General features: G+C 37.8%; 2 protein-coding genes and 1 non-coding gene across 3 annotated transcripts; 1 reads left to right on the top strand and 2 right to left on the bottom strand.

Annotated features, from left to right (window-relative positions):
* Positions 1–1,961: 1,961 nt before the first annotated feature.
* On the top strand, positions 1,962–2,957 carry LOC113280456 (extensin-2-like). The gene has a single exon (XM_026529077.1). It carries the CDS (start codon positions 1,962–1,964, stop codon positions 2,955–2,957), a length of 996 nt encoding a protein of 331 aa, XP_026384862.1.
* Positions 2,958–4,443: 1,486 nt separating this feature from the next.
* On the bottom strand, positions 4,444–4,517 carry TRNAT-AGU. Its single transcript has one exon. It is a non-coding gene; the product is annotated as a tRNA-Thr (tRNA).
* A 167-nt stretch (positions 4,518–4,684) lies between these two features.
* Positions 4,685–7,651, bottom strand: LOC113284163 (pentatricopeptide repeat-containing protein At2g30100, chloroplastic-like). Its single transcript, XM_026533573.1, has 2 exons — positions 6,660–7,651; positions 4,685–5,950 (listed from the first exon to the last, which is right to left on the bottom strand). Exons 1-2 carry the CDS (start codon positions 7,440–7,442, stop codon positions 5,177–5,179), a joined length of 1,557 nt encoding a protein of 518 aa, XP_026389358.1. The 5' UTR covers positions 7,443–7,651; the 3' UTR covers positions 4,685–5,176.
* Between the last annotated feature and the right edge of the window lie 10,700 nt (positions 7,652–18,351).

Here is an 18,351-nt window from a genome sequence, read left to right as displayed (position 1 = left end):
CAACTCTCCTACATCTATAGTGGTACTTTTACTCTATGTTGATGACATAGTTCTTACAGGCAACAATGCTTCTTTCATTGCTTCATTAATCTCCAAGATAAGTGAAGTTTTTCCAATGAAGGACTTGGGTGAGCTCCATTATTTTCTGGGTATTGAAGCAAACCTGACTACTTCAACTGATTCAGCTATTCTTACTAAGACAAGATACACATTGGATCTTCTTATTAAAGCTGATATGCTAGATAGTAAGCCCTGCAACACACCAGTAACTACAGATAAAAGAACTTCAGCATTGGATGGTAGCTTGCTCTCAGATCCTTTCCAATATCGCAGCTTGGTTGGCGCGCTTCAATACCTCACTCTCACCAGAACTGACATCATTTATGATGTCAATTATGTCTCACAATTCATGCAGGCCCCTCGTGACACTCAGATGCTTCTTGTTAAACGTACCTTATGCTATCTCAAGGGCACCATTGGTGAAGGCATTATTCTGTTTGTTGTTGATGTGTCCTCTATTCATGGGTACTCAGATTCAGATTGGACAGGGTGCCCCGATACATGTAGATCAACATCAGGCTACTGCATCTTCTTAGGCTCCTCCCTTATCAGTTGGTCTTCCATGAAGCAACCCACTGTTGCTAAGTCATCTACTGAAGATGAATACAAGGATGTCAGTCTGCTTTCCAGTGAAGTAATGTGGCTTTCTCAACTGCTTATTGAACTAGGAATCTTTCCTACAAAGCCTTTTTATCTCTACTGTGACAATCTTGGTGCTAGATACTTAGTCAACAATCATGTCTTTCATGCACGCACTAAGCATATTGAAGTTGATTACCACTCAGTGCGTGAACTTCTTGCAACAGGAGATGTTAATGTTGAGTTCATTCCCACAGCTGCTCAGCTCACTGATATTCTTCTCACTAAAGGACTTATATGCACTCGTTTCTCAATTTTGAAGGAAAACCTGATGCATTGTTTCCCATCTGCTCAGATTTGAGGGGGAGTGTTAGAGTGAATGTGAGTTTTACTGCTTTTAGTTTTACCTTCTCCCTTTTACTTTTGTTAAGTTACAGTCTGATCTGCTTATCTCACTGTACTGTGATGAGTCTTGTTCTTGTGATAAGTTATCTCTCCCTTTTGTGTGACTCTCTGTAAACCAAAACTTATCTATATAAAGAAGTACTTTCTTGTAATGTCTTTATGACAACAACTTATTAATGAAATCAGTTTCATTAAAATCTGTCAACCAGGAATGCATGTATTAATTTCATAGTTCATACTATGCAAAATATAAAGTGACTGCATTAAAGACTGAGAGATGATGGATCAGTGACGATGTGAAGCTAAGCCGATTTTTCTCCATTTTAACTTTTTAAATATGGATATATCTTTCGTAATAGGGTGGTTTGATGGTCATATACAGGTTTAACTTTTCGTAGATGTAAATTTGTTTGCATGTAGGAATCTCAATCTTTGCAAATTGAAATGTATGGGGCTCTGTAAGATTTAAAGACTTTATGACGTTTACTACCCCAACCTTGAATCTTGGCACAAATATTTTGGTACTATCAGTATGTTCAGCAAATTCGATGACCCAACCAAAACAGAAAATGCATCTTCCTGTAATATTACTTTCATCTTACCATGTTTGATAAGTCTATATGATCTATAGTTAACAAACAGCCCACCACGTACAAGAATGTGTCCATATTCAATCAATCATTGATCACCCAATTAAAAGATCGTGCATGACTTGACTTACGTTAAGACATGGAGTTAGTGGTACAACGCTAACCTGCATGTCTGCAAGTGTGCATTATTAAATAGATTAAGTTTGATATGAGAGGAAAATGTAATCATGTGCTGCACTATATAAATCAGTTTAGATTTCTCTGTATTCTCATCATAAGCTCTACAAACAGTATTCTTTCTTTTCTCTCTTGCCTCCACTATTCAATATGGCAAGGCTTTCAGCTTGTCTGGTTTATGCTTTAACCTTCTTTGTTCTAATCAATGTTGCACTAGCTGATTACGAGCCATACACACCCAACTACAAAGAAACTCCCTACAAGAAACCAGTCGTGGAGGTTACTGCCCAGGTATATCTTCCTGATCATGAGTACAAACCTAAACATGAGTACAAATATGCTTCTCCACCACCACCCGTTTACGTCGCTCCAAAATACCCATCACCCAAGTATACTCCCAAATATGTCTATGCATCACCACCACCACCAGTTTATGTAGCTCCAAAATACCCAACACCAACCTATACTCCCAAATATGTCTATGCGTCACCACCACCACCCGTTTACGTAGCTCCCAAATACCCAACCCCAACCTACACTCCCAAATATGTATATGCATCACCACCACCACCAGTTTATGTCGCCCCCAGATACAAACCAACATATACTCCTAAATATGTTCACCCATCACCACCACCACCGGCTTATGTCGCTCCCACATACCCATCACCACCACCACCAGCTTACGTTGCTCCCGTAGTTTACCCATCTCCATCCCCACCACCACCAGCTTACGTCGCTCCCGCAGTTTACCCATCCCCACCACCACCAGCTCACGTTGCTCCCATAGTTTACCCATCTCCACCACCAACCTACTACTACAAGTCTCCACCACCACCAGCTTACTTTGCCCCCAAACATGAATACAAGCCTAAACATGAATACAAACCTAAACATTCATACAAATATCCTTCTCCACCACCACCGGCATATGTTGCTCCCAAATATGTCTACCCATCACCTCCTCCACCAGTTTACGTCGCTGCCAAATACCCATCACCCAAATATACCCCTAAATACATATACTCATCACCACCACCACCAACTTACGTTGCTCCCAAATACCCATCACCAAAATACATTCCCAAATATGATTACTCATCACCACCACCACCATCGGCTTACGTCGCTCCCAAATACTACTAAACATCTTCGCTTCACAAAGATTCCTCCACTCCCCCCACTAACAACACCATGTTCCTGAAAACGTTCATTTTGACACATCGCATTAACACACATCCCTGGCATTTTCTAAGTAACCAAATTGTTATTTATATTTATCATGGGTTTTATTTCTGCATCAGTGAAGGTTTACAGGTTGCAGGAAATAAGAGCATTTTTCCTTTACATTCGCTTTTGTTTTGTTTTGTTTTGTTTTTGTGATATCTTGTAATACAAATCCAACATTTGTGGTTGTGTGTTCAGAAAGAGTAATAACAAATTTGTTTCCCATCTTGAATTATGAATTCCCACATATCTTTATGTTTTCTTTTTCTCTGATAACAAAGATGTAGTGTTACTATTTTAGGACACATGACTTTGGTCTTTGACCAACTATGAGCTAGTGCAAAGTTGTGCACACAAAGCATCTGAAGTTAACTAGACTGCTTGCAAAGTTGGACACAAGCTTCTGAACGGAGTCGAGTCGAGAGACTTGCATTTTTTGGAATTCTGGTAGTAACCCGCCGTGACTTCCTGGAATGAGGCCAAAGAAATCCCTCAAATACTCTGAAAATGAATCCGCTAACACATTATAACTGTTTCTTCAATTTCAGAAAAATTCTGGATCAAAGAAATCTTGTTTGACAAACCACAGTTCTTTAGGATGGAATCAACCTCTTTTTCCACGAGCATATTACGTGCTTCTTAATCATGGATTCGAGGTTCCTCACATATGCTCCTGCAACATCATGACCCACCAATGGTTGCTGGATGGCTGTCAACTTGTCAAGCAATTGACAAGGAAGATTTTTGATGGCGTTTCATTATTCTGCATGCAATCATTATCTAAGAACAAAACCTCCACGAAACTTCAATTTAAAAAATAAAATACCTCCACGAAATCAACTGAATTTGGTAAAACAAAGTCATTTGCAACTTGCTAACCTGAGAATATATGAGTTTGAACTGCGGCAAGTGGACTCATGTATTCAAACTCAGCCATTGTTTGGCTCATCCTGTTTGCCAAACTGAGTAAAGCACTGTGGGTATTAGTTTGAAGTTTGAAGGGTGAGTTATCAAAAAGGTTTATCATTCCATACCGGTAAAAAAATAAATGATTAATAAAAATGATACAACCTTGGATAAAAGGTTATAGCAATCAAAGGAGAAGTTGCATCAAAGGAAATGCTGTACATCAGCCTTCCAAGATATACCCAGATGATTTTGCGCAATTGCACCTGCAGCACCCCTATTAGGAACAAATGCTGCATCAACATTGACTTTAATAAAACCAGCATGATATCCTCAGTACTTGCACTGCAACTGCTGAGTGCCTTGTAAATGCTGGAGGAGAAGAAGGAAATGCCAAAACAAAGTTCAGGTAATCAAATTTTAGTTAAGTTTCCTCGTAACTCATCCCCTATGCGTAATGCCAATTTCCAAATGAATAGCAAAAGCAAAAATGAAAGCATGCTTTCATTGAGAGTTGAACTCAAGACCTCCCGCTTACTAAACGGGTGCTCTAACCAACTGAGCTATGAAAGCAGTTGTTGTTTAAATCAAGATTTAACAGATAATAATCATCATCCGAAAGAAGACCGTTCATGGCTCGACCACCCTCTGAACCACAAGAAGGTTTCTGAAGCCAGTACCCTGCCACGAGGCGCCATGAGCATACCAGTAAAAGCTTCAAAGCTTGAATCATAAAGAACTTGAAACAACTGAAAGGAACATATATTTCTATAACATATACATTGTTGTTGTTATCAGAACATTAACTATACATCATATACAGTTCTGATGTTTCTTATTAGTGCTTACATTTATTATTCATATGGCTATAAGAACAAAAACCAAAGACAGTACCATAAAGGAGACGGAGATATCAGCAAAAGTAATCCCTTCTTACAACGTTGAGCTCGAGGAGAAGAGGAGGACGAAGAAGAGCAACTTCTGCTATCGACGAACTGAACACAAAAATACTTCTCAAAGATGCTAACACGCCCTTATTTCTACTCCACCTCAATACCCTCGCCAATCTTCTGCTAGTGGTGGTAAAAGCTCAACATCCATGACTGACCGTCCGACTTTACAATCGTGGAAAAGTGCAAAATTGCTTATTCAAAGGTCCTAAATACTAAGATGTTACAGAAAACAGTATAGAGCTTCCTGGGTTCCTTGGCTTTGGAATCCATTTGTGCTCTTTAGAGCATTTTTATAATCCAGAGATTGTACCTGTCTATATGCATATATACAAGGGCAGGTCCAGTCAGGTTTTCTTCAAAGAGGCGCTTCAAGAGCTTAAGATAGGACTCGTAATTTCCAGTCTGTTGTATCCTTTTCCGCAGTCCCTGCAGCACGGCTGCCCTGTCCAGATACTCGGGACACAAACCCATGTCTAGCATCTTCACTAAAGTTTCATAAGCATCCTCAAAATGCCCGCCTTTTACGTATCCCCTCAACAACCAGGATAGTGTTTTCTTCTTGACAACAGAGCTGGCAAACTCCATCCCACTAAGCAACCGTGTTACAGCATTGGCTTCCTTTTGGGAGGCACATATGGCCAAGACTACATCGTAAAGCTCTCGACCAGGTTGTTTACCCACGAGCTTCATTTCCCACAATTGTCGTTCAGCCTCTATTCCTTGACCAGCACATATGTACATAGCCAGCAATCTCTCATGTACTAATTCAGACTGCGCAGTGCTTCCTTCTTGAGTTACCCAGTTGGATAATTTGACCCCAACCTCAACAAGATCTGATTGATACTTTTCAATAAGCCTGACATTCTCAATATCAAGCTCCGCAACCAAATTGGCTTTCGTGTAACCTTTTAACTTGCGCAGTGCTTTAGAGAACTCATTCAACTCCTTAACAACAGCTGACATGGCAATAAGGTAACTATAGGGCTCTGGTTTTAGTCCACAGTCCCTAAAGTCAATTACCAATTTAACAGCACCAGAGTAATCTTCATCAATCTGAAAGAGTCAAAGCAAACAATTGACAATCATTCTTCACATCAGAACTCAAGACAGACATAGAAAGTGGTTGAAATGAAATCAGCAGCAAAAGAGTACATGTCAAGATTCAATACATTAGCAGACAAAGCATTGGTGAAAATCGCTATTTGAGGTAATACTCTTAATCGGCCATAACACTAAACACTATGAAAGCACTCGGTGCAGGTGAAGTCACCCATTGGTAGAGAACAACTAAAGGAAACGACTCCAAGGCATCAAACTCATCGGTAGGCATTAAAAGAAACGACTCCAACGCACCAGTACATTTCAGTAGGAAAAATTTCAAGAAAACACACGCATAACTTAAACATTGAAGTATGATTAACTGCAATATATTGTTAACAATGCAAGAATATCTCACAATTCAATAGTGCATCAATGCTCCCATCAGCATCTCACAATCCAAGAAAAGATAACTATACAATTTTAGTAATAACTAACTTAACCGAACCACAAGCACCATGCAAACAACCAGCCAATCACCAAACAAGTCATCAAACCTCTATTTCTCAGACTAATCAAACAAAGTAATCAAACAAAGTAATATGAATGTTAATCAAACGAATGCCCATATCAATCAAGTATTAAATGAATGTTTTCAGACTAGTGAGCAAGCAAAAAAGCATTTAAGCAACAACAAGATAGGGTGAACTAAAAAAGCACATACCATCATCTTCCAAGCAAGATAACCAATTGGACCACCTTTCCCACTATCATTATCCTCCACAGTATACTCAATCCCTCTCTTCAACACTTCCTTAACAAACATCACACCCATCTCCCTCTTCTCAACCTCCCAATACAACGAAATAACTTTCTCAATCATACTAAAACAAGGTTTCAATCCAGCACAATCCATCTCCATTAACAAATCAACAACATCGGACACAACATGATTATCATCTGTAATCAATTTCTTAACCCAACCACACATAATTGAAATCATTAGTTCCATTGTTTCTTTATCAACTCTATTCTCTTTTTGCAACCATTCAAATACTTCTAATGCACACCATGAATCCCTCCCTTCTTGTGAGAAATAAACTAAAACCAGCTTCAATTCTCTGGATGTGAGTCTTGTATTCATTTCTTGAAGAACATCTGATGGTTCTCTAACCATTCTCTCCATTTCTTCAATTGCTTCGAAAAACCCTTCACTCATTTCATCTTCTTTCTCATCATCATCAGTAGTTACTAAACCCCCTCTATCCAATTCAAGATACCCAGATAATCGAAACCCCCAAATTTTGCTCCTTTTTGAAGAAACAAGACATGGAGACTGATTCTTCTTATTGAAAGTTGACTTCACTGATTTTTCTGTTGTTTCAATACTAAAATTAAAACGAGGTGAAAGAAATTGATTGTGTGGAAATGAATAAGATGATGAGGTTACAGGGAAACTGAATTTGAGTTTTGAAGAAGAAGTTAATCCTAGAGTTGTTGCAGCCATGTTTGTTCTTGAAGGGTTTTACAGGTGGAGTTTGAAAACCATAACAGCTGCAAATTGAATGGAATCAGTTGAAGGGTTTATGTGTTTTTGACAGAAAGGATATCCGAGGAAACCTTAATTTTGAGATTTGGGGTTTCTCTGTGTGTTTTTTTTAATGATTATTTCTTCAGTTTGAGGAAGTAGAAGAAGGAATATGTGTTGGGTGAGAGATGAAGAAAAGGGACACGTGGAGTTATCATGCCACACCAAAAATCCACTTGAATTTTTTAATACTTTGGATTTATTAGTTGGAGATCAAGAGGCACCTCTAATGGGTGTGATGGTTCACCAAAGATACAACCATTCCCATTAGACACCTTATGTGTCTTTTGGAAATGAAGAAGCATCCCCAATAGACATGGTTTCCCTATAAGTAGTGATGATTTTTTTCCATTCAAAGAAGTAGAATCTCTCAACTTTTTTTGTTTTCTTTCTTACAGGCATCATCAGTTTCAAAACCAGTGTGTTCTTGGTTGGATCAAGGTCGTACAAGCTTTGAATCCAACAATCGTTGTGGGGCTTCAAGTATCCTGACGGCGATATTCATTGACCTGTTTGTACTCGCCAATTCAATTGGGAAAGGGTCGAATGATTGTCGAAAAGAATCTTTCATTGGGGCCTTGAACCCTAATACAACATTCTTTTCTTCACTTTGTTTTAGTGTCAATTTTCCATCAGTTTTCGACAGTTAACTTCGATAAAAGAGGATGAAACTTCATTTGAGTTTTTTGAAGTACGGCTTCAGGGAAGAAGAGTCTTGGATAAGTATAACGGAGAGTTGGATTTTTCCTAAAATACTCTGAATCGTTAGAGGTGTGGACGATTCAAATTTGGTCCTTCATCCTATCTCCAGAAATTGGGCCTTTTGATTAGAGATCATATGTTACCGAGTTTTTGAAGAAGGGTGATTTGGGTTTCGTCGTTGATTTGCTATCTGATCAGTTGTTTCCTGCAAATCGGAATTCCTGGTAATGAAAAGCAAGATGGAAATCGCAATTTGTTAGGGTTTTAGACCTTTTGACTTGGAAGAAAAGCTGTGAAGGTAATCTTCACAAGAATAAGGGTCATGAAGATAATCTTCACATGATTTTTTGTAGTTAGGAACCAGATAAACCCTTTGAGTTGGGGGTTAGCCACCAGCTTGAGAAGGAGAAACTAGTTAAACTGAATTGTTATATTGATTGATGATTTAATGCAACCCAAGTTACGTACTTATACTCCACCAAGACTTGGAGTTTACGTAAGAGAAACTAATTTTAAGAGTTTTATCTAAACATGGAAACTAGCTAAAAATAAGTAAACCAATTAAGAGAACTAAAACAAACTAATTAAGGAAATCAAGATAGAAGGTGTTGGTGTCGTAACATCCCACCCTGCTGGAAAAATAGCTTGTCATCAAGCTTTAAACTTTGGAAAACGAGCGAGAATTTCATCTGCATCTTCCCAAGTTGCTTCTTCTTTGGGATGACCTTTCCATTGAACTAACCACTTAGTTCTAGCATTATTGTTTTTCTTGTACATTTGTCGTTGTAAGACAGAGTCTGGTTCCCATTTCTCATAATCGATTATGCTTGGTAAAGTTTGTTCAACATCAGCAGAAAGGCCAAGTTTCAACTTAAGCTGAGAAACATGAAAAATTGGATGTATACGGCTTGTAGTAGGTAATTCCAATTTATACGCAACTTCACCAATCTTCTCAATGATGCGATAAGGCCCATAAAACTTAGGAGAAAGTTTATAAAAAGACTGAGCAGCAACTGACGATTGTATGTATGGCTGAAGACGTAAAAACACCTAATCATTAATCTAAAATTTTCTTTCAGTGCGATTTGCGTCAGCATTGTTCTTCATTCGTTTTTGGGCTTCTTCAAGATGAAACTTTAAGATCTTTAATGTATGACCTCGATCTCTTAAATTGACATCAACATCATTCACAACTGTAGAACCAGGAAGATAACTAGCAATTGTTGGAGGAATTATGCTATCAATAGCTTGATAAGGTGTCATGTTAATAGCTGAGTGATGACTGGTGTTGTATCATCATTCTGCCCATGGCATCCATTTAACGCATTCAGTTGGCTTCATTCCTACAAAACATCGAAGATAACATTCGAGAGTCCTATTTGTCACCTCTGTTTGGCCATCTGATTGTGGATGGTATGCAGTACTTCGAAAGAGTTTGGTATTCTACATGGAAAAAAATGCTTCCCAAAAATTGCTGATAAAAATTGGGTCTCTATCACTTACTATACTATTTGGCATACCATGAAGTCTGACAAATTCGCGCACAAACACTTCAGCAACAGAAGTTGCAGTATATGGATGAGAGAGAGGTATAAAATGAGCATACTTAGATAGTCTGTCAACAACGACTAAAATAGAATTTCTTCGACTAGAAGTTGGAAAACCATCAACGAAATCTAAAGAAATATCCATCCAAATGTCAGCTGGGATTGGAAGAGGACTCAAAAACCCTGGAGGAGATAATGCCTCTGACTTATTACGATGGCAAGTATCACAATGAGAAACAAATTCTTTCACTGAGTGTTTCATGCCTCTTCAATAAAATTTTTGTTGTAGACGCTTGTAAGTCCTTAAATAACCAGAGTGACCTCCAATAGGGTTTGAATGAAATTCTTCCAGTAGTTTTGTGCACCAAGTAGAATTTGAAGGTACAACTATACGACCTTTAAAACGTAAAATACCATCAGTGTAGGAGAAATGTACCTTAGAGGTCATATGTTGCTGCAATTGTTGGATAATGATTCCCAAATCAGCATCATCATGGCATTCTTTACTAATCTCATTAACTCCAGAGAAGACAGGTGTAGAAATATGGAAATTAGAGCCAACATTTCTTGATAGTACATCAGATGCAACATTTTCTTCGCCGCGACGAAAAACAATTTCATAATCGTACCCCAATAACTTAGATAACCACTTTTGTTGCTCCATGGAAGAAAGTTTCTGATCAAGGAAAAATTTGAGACTGTGATGATCAGTAAAAATCTTAAAGTGTCTGCCAAGTAAGTAAGGTCGCCATTTTTGAACTGCAGAGACAATGGCCAGCATCTCTTTATCGTAAATAGAGAGATTAAGATTCTTCCCAGAAAGTGCTTTACTATAGAATGCAATCGGGCGTTGTTGCTGAGTTAAGACAGCGCCAATGCCAATACCAGAAGCATCACTTTCCAAGGTAAACTCTTTTGCGACTTCAGGGGGCTGTAGAACTGGAGTTGAAGTGAGAGCTTTCTGCAATAAACAGAATGCATTAGTTGCCTTATCAGACAATACAAAAGCATCTTTTTTGAGCAGTTGTGTTAATGGAGCACTAATGTTCCCATAATCTTTGACAAACTTTCGATAATACCCAGCTAAGCCAAGAAAACCGCGCAATTCCTTTATTGTAGAAGGAATTTTCCATGAAAGGATGCATTCAATCTTGTCATTCGCTACTGAAACACCTTTAGAAGAAATTACATGACCAAGATAACCCACTGTTGGTTGAGAGAAAGTGCACTTGGATTTTTTGACAAATAAAGAATTATCTCTTAGTATATCAAATACAGTAGATAAGTGTTCAGTATGCTCCTTCATATTCTTGCTGAAAACAAGTATATCATCAAAGAAGACAAGAACAAATCTTCGCAAATGTGGTCTGAAAATATGATTCATCAAACTCTGAAATGTAGCAAAAGCATTTGATAATCCAAAGGGAAAAACTAAGAACTCAAAATGACCATCATGTGTTCTAAACGCAGTTTTTAAAACATCAGCTCCATGAAGTCGAATTTGATAATACCCTGATCGCAAATCTAATTTTGTAAAAACAGTTGCACCAAATAACTCATCCAGCAATTCATCTACCATTGGAATAAGGAAACTATCTTTGATAGTGACTTTGTTTAGAGCTCGATAATCTACACACATGCGCCAAGAACCATCTTTTTTACGCACCATAAGTATAGGAGAAGAGTAAGAACTGGAGCTTGGACGTATAAATCCAGCCTGTTGTAGTTCTTGAACTATCTTCTCTATTTCATCCTTCTGAAAATGAGGATATCTGACAGGGGCAGTACCAGGTTAAAGTGGGATTTTATGATCATGAACTCGTTCTGGTGGAAGAGATGTATGAGTTTTGAAAATGTCACCAAACTTGGAAATTAATGTAGATATTTCAGGTGGAAGATCTGAGTCAGGTGGCAAATATGTAGAAGTATGTATTGCAGACAATTGAATGAAAATTGGATGAGTTTCAGTGCATAACAAACGTTGCATTGAATCTGCTTCTATAAGCATGACAGAAGGGTTGTTATCCCCAATTAATGAAATAGCTGCGCCACTGCTTGGTCAGCTTTGCAAAATCCCATTTTATTTGTCCTAAAGTTCGCAACCATTGAACTCCTAATACTGCATCGCATCCACTAATATCAAGTAGATGAAAATCTGTTTTGAAATCCCGCTTCTGAAGGCAAATGGGAACATTAAGACAAAATACTCGAGTATCTAACTTACCACCATCTCCAACCGTAACACTAAGTGGCAAAGTGTTGGATTGAATTGAATAACCACATTTCTTGGCCAAAGAAGGATGAAGAAAATTGTGTGTTGAACCTGAATCAATTAGCACCGTAATAGGTTGAGCTCTTGTAAAACCATTAATCCTCATTGTTCTAGGAAAGGGAGATCCCATCAAGGAATTCAAAGAAATGTTAGGCTCGGATTCAGATATCTCAATGTTATCAAAAATAGTATTTTCTTCAGTTTCTGCAGCTGATAAATCAGGTTCCACTTCATCAATGTCTAGTAGAGTTAATCTTGGATTTTCACAGATATGATTTGGTGTGAATAATTTATCACAATTAAACAAAGACCTTGAGCTCGTCGTTCTCGTTGTTCAGCTGGAGATAATCTTCTAGCACCAGGAGGCAAAGAAGATTTATTGTATGGGGTAGGTTGCATTGTGGATGCAGGTCTGAATTGAGGAGGACGATAAGGTTGTCGTATAGCAGCCTTATTGACAGCTGCATAAGCTTCTTCTTGATGGATTTCTTTAGTAAAAGCCTCAGCTAAAGTTGGTGGTGACATACCAATGTGAGGTTTTAATGAACGAATAAAGCAACTAATCAAATAATCCTCTGAAAAATCAACAAAATTTAATAATCTTTCAAATTCAGGGATATGTTCACGTACTGATCCTTTTTGTTCGATTTTGCTAATGGCTAGTCGAGCATCAACAAATTTGGCAGGGGAAAATCTAGCACGAACATGAGAACAGAATTCTGCCCATTTAACTATCGTAACTTTGGTTTGTTTCCAACGATACCATACACTAGCATCACCTTTAAAACTAGCTGCAGCAATGGTAATCTTGAGAGCATCATCAGCTGTATGAACCGAGAAGAATTTATTAGCGTTGAAAATCCAGCCATCATGATCCTCTCCATCAAAGTAAGGAAACTTGAGGTTAATGACACTAGGTCTGGCAAGCGGAGGTGGAGGATTTGTACCACGATTGTTACCATCACCATTAGGAGTAGGCTGAGGAATATATTCAGCAAAAACTGTCTTCAATGAATTGGTGATCTATGTGGATAGGTTTTGAGAGAGGTGAGTATATAAAGCTGTGGATATACTTGTCGACGGAGTTGTGGACAAGGTATTGAAAGTTGTTGTAATAGTGGTAGCAATGGCATCTGAGAGAACTTTATTATTCGTAAGTGTCTCTTGTTGACGAGCAACGCGTTCTTATTCTCTCAATTGACGTTTTTCAATAGCCTTGATTTTTTTCAGCTCGGCTTCTGCCAGTTGTTGTTTAGCCAAACCAGTTATTAGTGTATCGAGGTTTTTAGACATATCAGAGATACCGTCACTGACGCTTTTCATATTTTCTGTATAGTTTTGACCCATTGTAAAAAAAAATTGTGTAAAATGTAGGGTTTGATGAAAACCTGCTCTGATCCAGGTGTTAGGGTTCTAAACCTTTTGACTTGGAAGAAAAGCTGTGAAGGTAATCTCCGCAAGAATAAGGGTCGTGAAGATAATCTTCACAGGATTGTTTTGTAGTTAGGAACCAGATAAACCTTTGAGTTGAGAGTTAGCCACCAGCTTGAGAAGGAGAAACTAGTTAAACTGAATTGTTATATTGATTGATGATTTAATACAACTCAAGTTACGTATTTATACTCCATCAAGACTTGGAATTTACGTAAGAGAAATTAATTTTAAGAGTTTTATCTAAAAACTAGCTAAAAATAAGTAAACCAATTAATAGAACTAAAGCAAACTAATTAAGAAAATCAAGGTAGAAGGTGTTGGTGTTGTAACACAATTGTACCCATCATCAGGCCATCGCAAAATCAATTTCCACGAAATGTCGATTTCCGAACATTGGTGCGTAGACGAAAAGGCTATTGTCAGGGGAACTGTCGCCAACCAGGGGAGGCGAAAACTAGATGGATCAGACTATGCAGGGTACAGTACCATACGTACTAACTCCGGGACCGTCATAATTAAGAGATAAGTAACCAATTGCTCTGTCTTATTCGTAGATTTTGAACATTAGTTAAGACATGTTTTAGTGCTTATGATTCCATGATTCATGCATTTATGGAATGGCTAATTATTTGGTTAAGGAATTTCTGATTAGTAATTATCAGAACAGATGCATATGACACATTTGTGTTGAAATTTGAGAACTGCCCATGGTGTTCCAGGCATTGTGATACATGCTGGCATTGATAGGAATATTGTCAAAAGAGAGCTAGATCCAAAGAGTAGTAACAGAACTGCTATATGGGTTTGAAGATTTCCTTTCTTTAGGAATTATGTGCAGGCATTGATTGGAATGTTTGGAAAGGAAAGCCAAATCCATAAAGATAGTATCCGTACTGGTATGGATTTGAGGATTTCTACTCGAAATCTATGTGTACCATGTGGTTGACACAAATCAATAGTGGTGGTTTGTGCCTGTACGGACACATAAAGACAATCTGTAAACAATCAAATTGTGTACATGGGCTACGGACATGAGTATCCACTTTTGAAGTAGCCAGAGAAAGTGGCAGTAATTTTCTAGTGGGGATGCAAATTGTTTTCCATGGGTCAATAAGTTTGACTTTATTTTTAGTAATAGTTTTTAGTTCTCATTACAACATGATCACTATTAATTAGTATTTGTTTTACCCACACGTTCTGATATGTTGCTTGAGCTCCTACCTGTGTTGGTGTGTGGTGGATTTGATGATTTCCTTTTCTTAGGAAGTTTTTGTGAAAGTATACAATAGGAACTTAACCAATGACTAACAATGACTTGATTAGTTGACAACTGACAAGTCTGTCATCGAGATCCAAGTCTTTGGCTTGTGGATCAGTGAATTAGTGGAAACATGTAAATTAATCTATTACCTAATGGCGTGGTTATTTACTTGTGGCGAACTCTGGGTACATAGTCACAGATGCTGGTCCAATATCGGAACATTCTGAAACTGTATCCAGATTTGGGGGCAATTTTATGGGAGCCCACACTCACTGATCGAAATGATTATTTTGTATCTATTATGGAACTAGTCCATATACAGAACCACACGCCTTGAGGAGTTGCAATATGATCCATTTGTGTCAATTCAAATGATGTGTATTAAATTCTCGGAATTCAGCAGTACTTCGTTACATAGAGCTATGTCACGAAATGGGGGAGAACTGATATGACAATGTCATACAAATATTCTCAGTGTGGGAATTCGTTGATGAATGTTGAGTACAGTGGAAGGCCAACTTCTGTAGCCATCATTGTAGTGCTCAAAGAGACCCAAATCCAAAAGGACGGTACCCGTACCAGTGCATTGGATTTGAAGTTTTATTTCTATTCAGAAATGTTCTGAGCCGTGTTTCGGAAGAAATTGACACACACGGTACTTGGAAAAGAAGTGTCGTTAAATAACATATGATAGGTTGCGTGACACTAGAGGAGTATTGTCATGAATGCTCTAAGATTAGAGAACCAATAGAGATCACCAATGATTGTTGAGACTACAATTCTTTGGTACGGGTATGACTCTTGCAATAAGAATTATAAATTTAGAAGTCTGAAATCATCAATAAATGTTGAGAAACATTTAGATGTGAACATAATTCTTGCATTAAGAGTTGTATGGTTCCAAATCTGGAAATTAGCATGTCTTAAATGACATCAAAAGGAAAATTCCGGTTAATATGTAAGTATGTAACGTATTGGATGATTGGACGGTCGACCAAATATCCCATGATGAGGTGTTACGATATTATCGATGCATAAATTATGAACATTTGCATTACATAATGTAAAATGTTAAATAGACATTGTCTATGTCTTTGGGTAAAAATTTGTAGAGGATTGGGCATGAGTAGAGGAGTTATTCATCGTGATATTGTGCTTGTTGAAGTAACAAGTAAATTGCTTACAAATTTCTTATGCCTCTAGTGAATGCAAGTCTATAATGACAGAATGGCTTCTTGTGAATTAACAGTAAATGTTAATTATAATCACTAGAGAAGTTATAATTATTTTGTAAAATCAAATAAGGACATTTTAATAATGTTGTCAAAATTGATTGCATAACTAGATGCAATTAATAAATAACGAGGAAGAATGGCTTAGAAATTTACTAGTAGAAATCCCATAATGGACGAAGCCAACTCCTTCTGTTATGATTAACTGTGACAATCAGGCTACGATCTATAAGGTCTCAAACAAGACTTATAATGGAAAGTCAAGACATGCTAGTCTTAGACATCAGATTGTCAGACAACTACTCAAAAGGGGAGTAGTTGCAGTAAACTATATTGAATCGAAAAACAACTTGGCAGACCCTTTCACAAAGTGTCTACCAAAGGATGTGCATTCAATAAAGTGTAAGGAGATGGGACTCAGGTCTGTTTGATCACCAATAATGGAAACCCAACTTATGTTATATCTTGAAAAAGATAAACTAAGTTCAATGTGGTACTAACAAGTTATTGAAGTGGTTGTGGTACACTAAACTAAAACTTCCCATTGTCCTTCTAGTGTACTGATTCTGCGTGATCTTAGGGATGGATGAAAATCCTTAATAAGTCTAACTTTTATCACAAGGTGTCTCGCAGAAACACCTTCGAGACTTACCTATATGAGTATTTGGAAATCAGGCCGTTTCCTATGAGAATAAGTCCGTTCTCAGAAAAGGACTCATGAATCCAGGAGAAAGCACAGGGCCATTAATGTGCGAGCTTCGGAACACACTACTTCCTGAAATCAATATGTGTGGAGGTTCTGACTTTATCACAAGGGGTACTTGGTTCAAGATTATATTCACCATAGGACCTCGATGAATCTTTGAATATCTTACCTCAGTACCTATCATTTATGTATTGGTTTCCACGATGATGCTTTCTCTCAACTTACCTTGAACTTCGCTGGCTTGATCCCACTCGGGTACGTAGGCAGTCACTTGAGTGATGCAGCCATTATTGTTTTATAAGTTTTACTTTATTTTTATGTTTTTGGTTATTGAAAATAGGGGGAGATTGTTGGATATTTTCAATAACATGGAAAATAAAATGATTTTCATTTTTGGTTTGCCGCTATGACGGGGGAGTATCCTGTGTTGAATAAACACAATGGATGTTAGTTGGAGATCAAGAGGCGCCTCTAATGGGTGTGATGGTTCACAAAAGATACAACCATTCCCATTAGACACCTTATGTGTCTTTTGGAAATGAAGAGGCATCTCCAATATACATGGATCCCCTATAAGTAGTGATGAATGTTTTCATTCAAAGAAGTAGAATCTCTCAACTTTCTTTGTTTTCTTTCTTACAAGCATCATCAGTTTCAAAACCAGTGTGTTCTTGGTTGGATCAAGGTCGTACAAGCTTTGAATCCAACAACTGTTGTGGGGCTTCAAGTATCCTGACGGCGATATTCATTGACCTGTTTGTACTCGCCAATTCAATTGGGAAAGGATCGAATAATTATCGAAAAGAATCTTTCCTTAGAGCCTTGAACCCTAATACAACATTCTTTTCTTCACCCTATTTTACTGTCAATTTTTTCCAACAAATATTGGCTGAATCTGAATATCCAACCAATATATTTTGTACCAAAATTTTCAAAAGAAATTGAATATCATGGGAAAATGAGTCTAAAAATTGAATTACCTATCCCTAGACCTTGCCATTGCATGCCATGCCAAAACCATCGAAGTATATTGTGGAGGATGGTACCATAGGATCATTTTTTTTGAAGCATGAGATTTATTAAACTAGTAATAGATTGTTACACGAGGGTATATGATACCCCAAGATTCATCAAATACAATTCGAATGGTAAGCCAAGAGTCGGCAGAGACATGATATTGGAGCAGGATAGTTGTCTTCCAGTCGTAGTTGCATCGGGGACGAATGTTGGAGTCGAAGGTCAGAAGGCCTTCGGTCAGTGCTTTCCACAAGAAAAGCTATACGTTTTATGGACACAACAGTGTCCGCAAAAGCTTAGTTGGTGGTGAAGGAGATCGATGCAATGGATTGAAGTTGCTAGCCAGGTCTTTGCATCTTGATGCTGCTGTAAACTGCCCGATTGAAATCCAAATACTTCTTTGTTTTTCGTCTTGATCCATCATTAAAATTGAGGCTATAGCCTTGATTGAGTCTTGTAGTATAATCCAATCTCTGGTCTTACAGGTTTAGTGCTAAAAGTGCTATTATTGCTATTACAAGTTACTAAAGACTGAAGTAAAGATACAACAGGAATTACAGACTCAGCTATAATAAACTAAGGTAATCAGAGCTAGAAAAGGAACACAAGTTCACTTGAAAGTAAAATGCAGGAAATTTAAAGAACTTGATATGTAAA

This window comes from Papaver somniferum, chromosome 5 (assembly GCF_003573695.1).
Source record: "Papaver somniferum cultivar HN1 chromosome 5, ASM357369v1, whole genome shotgun sequence".
NCBI classification, from domain to species: Eukaryota; Viridiplantae; Streptophyta; class Magnoliopsida; order Ranunculales; family Papaveraceae; genus Papaver; species Papaver somniferum.
This window is presented reverse-complemented; position numbering and strand designations above follow the sequence as displayed.

Coding starts and splice junctions, on each gene's coding strand:
- LOC113284163 (XM_026533573.1), bottom strand. CDS start 7,442: ATGGCTGCAACAACTCTAGGATTAACTTCTTCTTCAAAACTCAAATTC. Junction 5,951..6,659: donor ATCTTGCTTGGAAGATGATG/GTATGTGCTTTT, acceptor TGACTCTTTCAG/ATTGATGAAGATTACTCTGG.
- LOC113280456 (XM_026529077.1), top strand. CDS start 1,962: ATGGCAAGGCTTTCAGCTTGTCTGGTTTATGCTTTAACCTTCTTTGTT.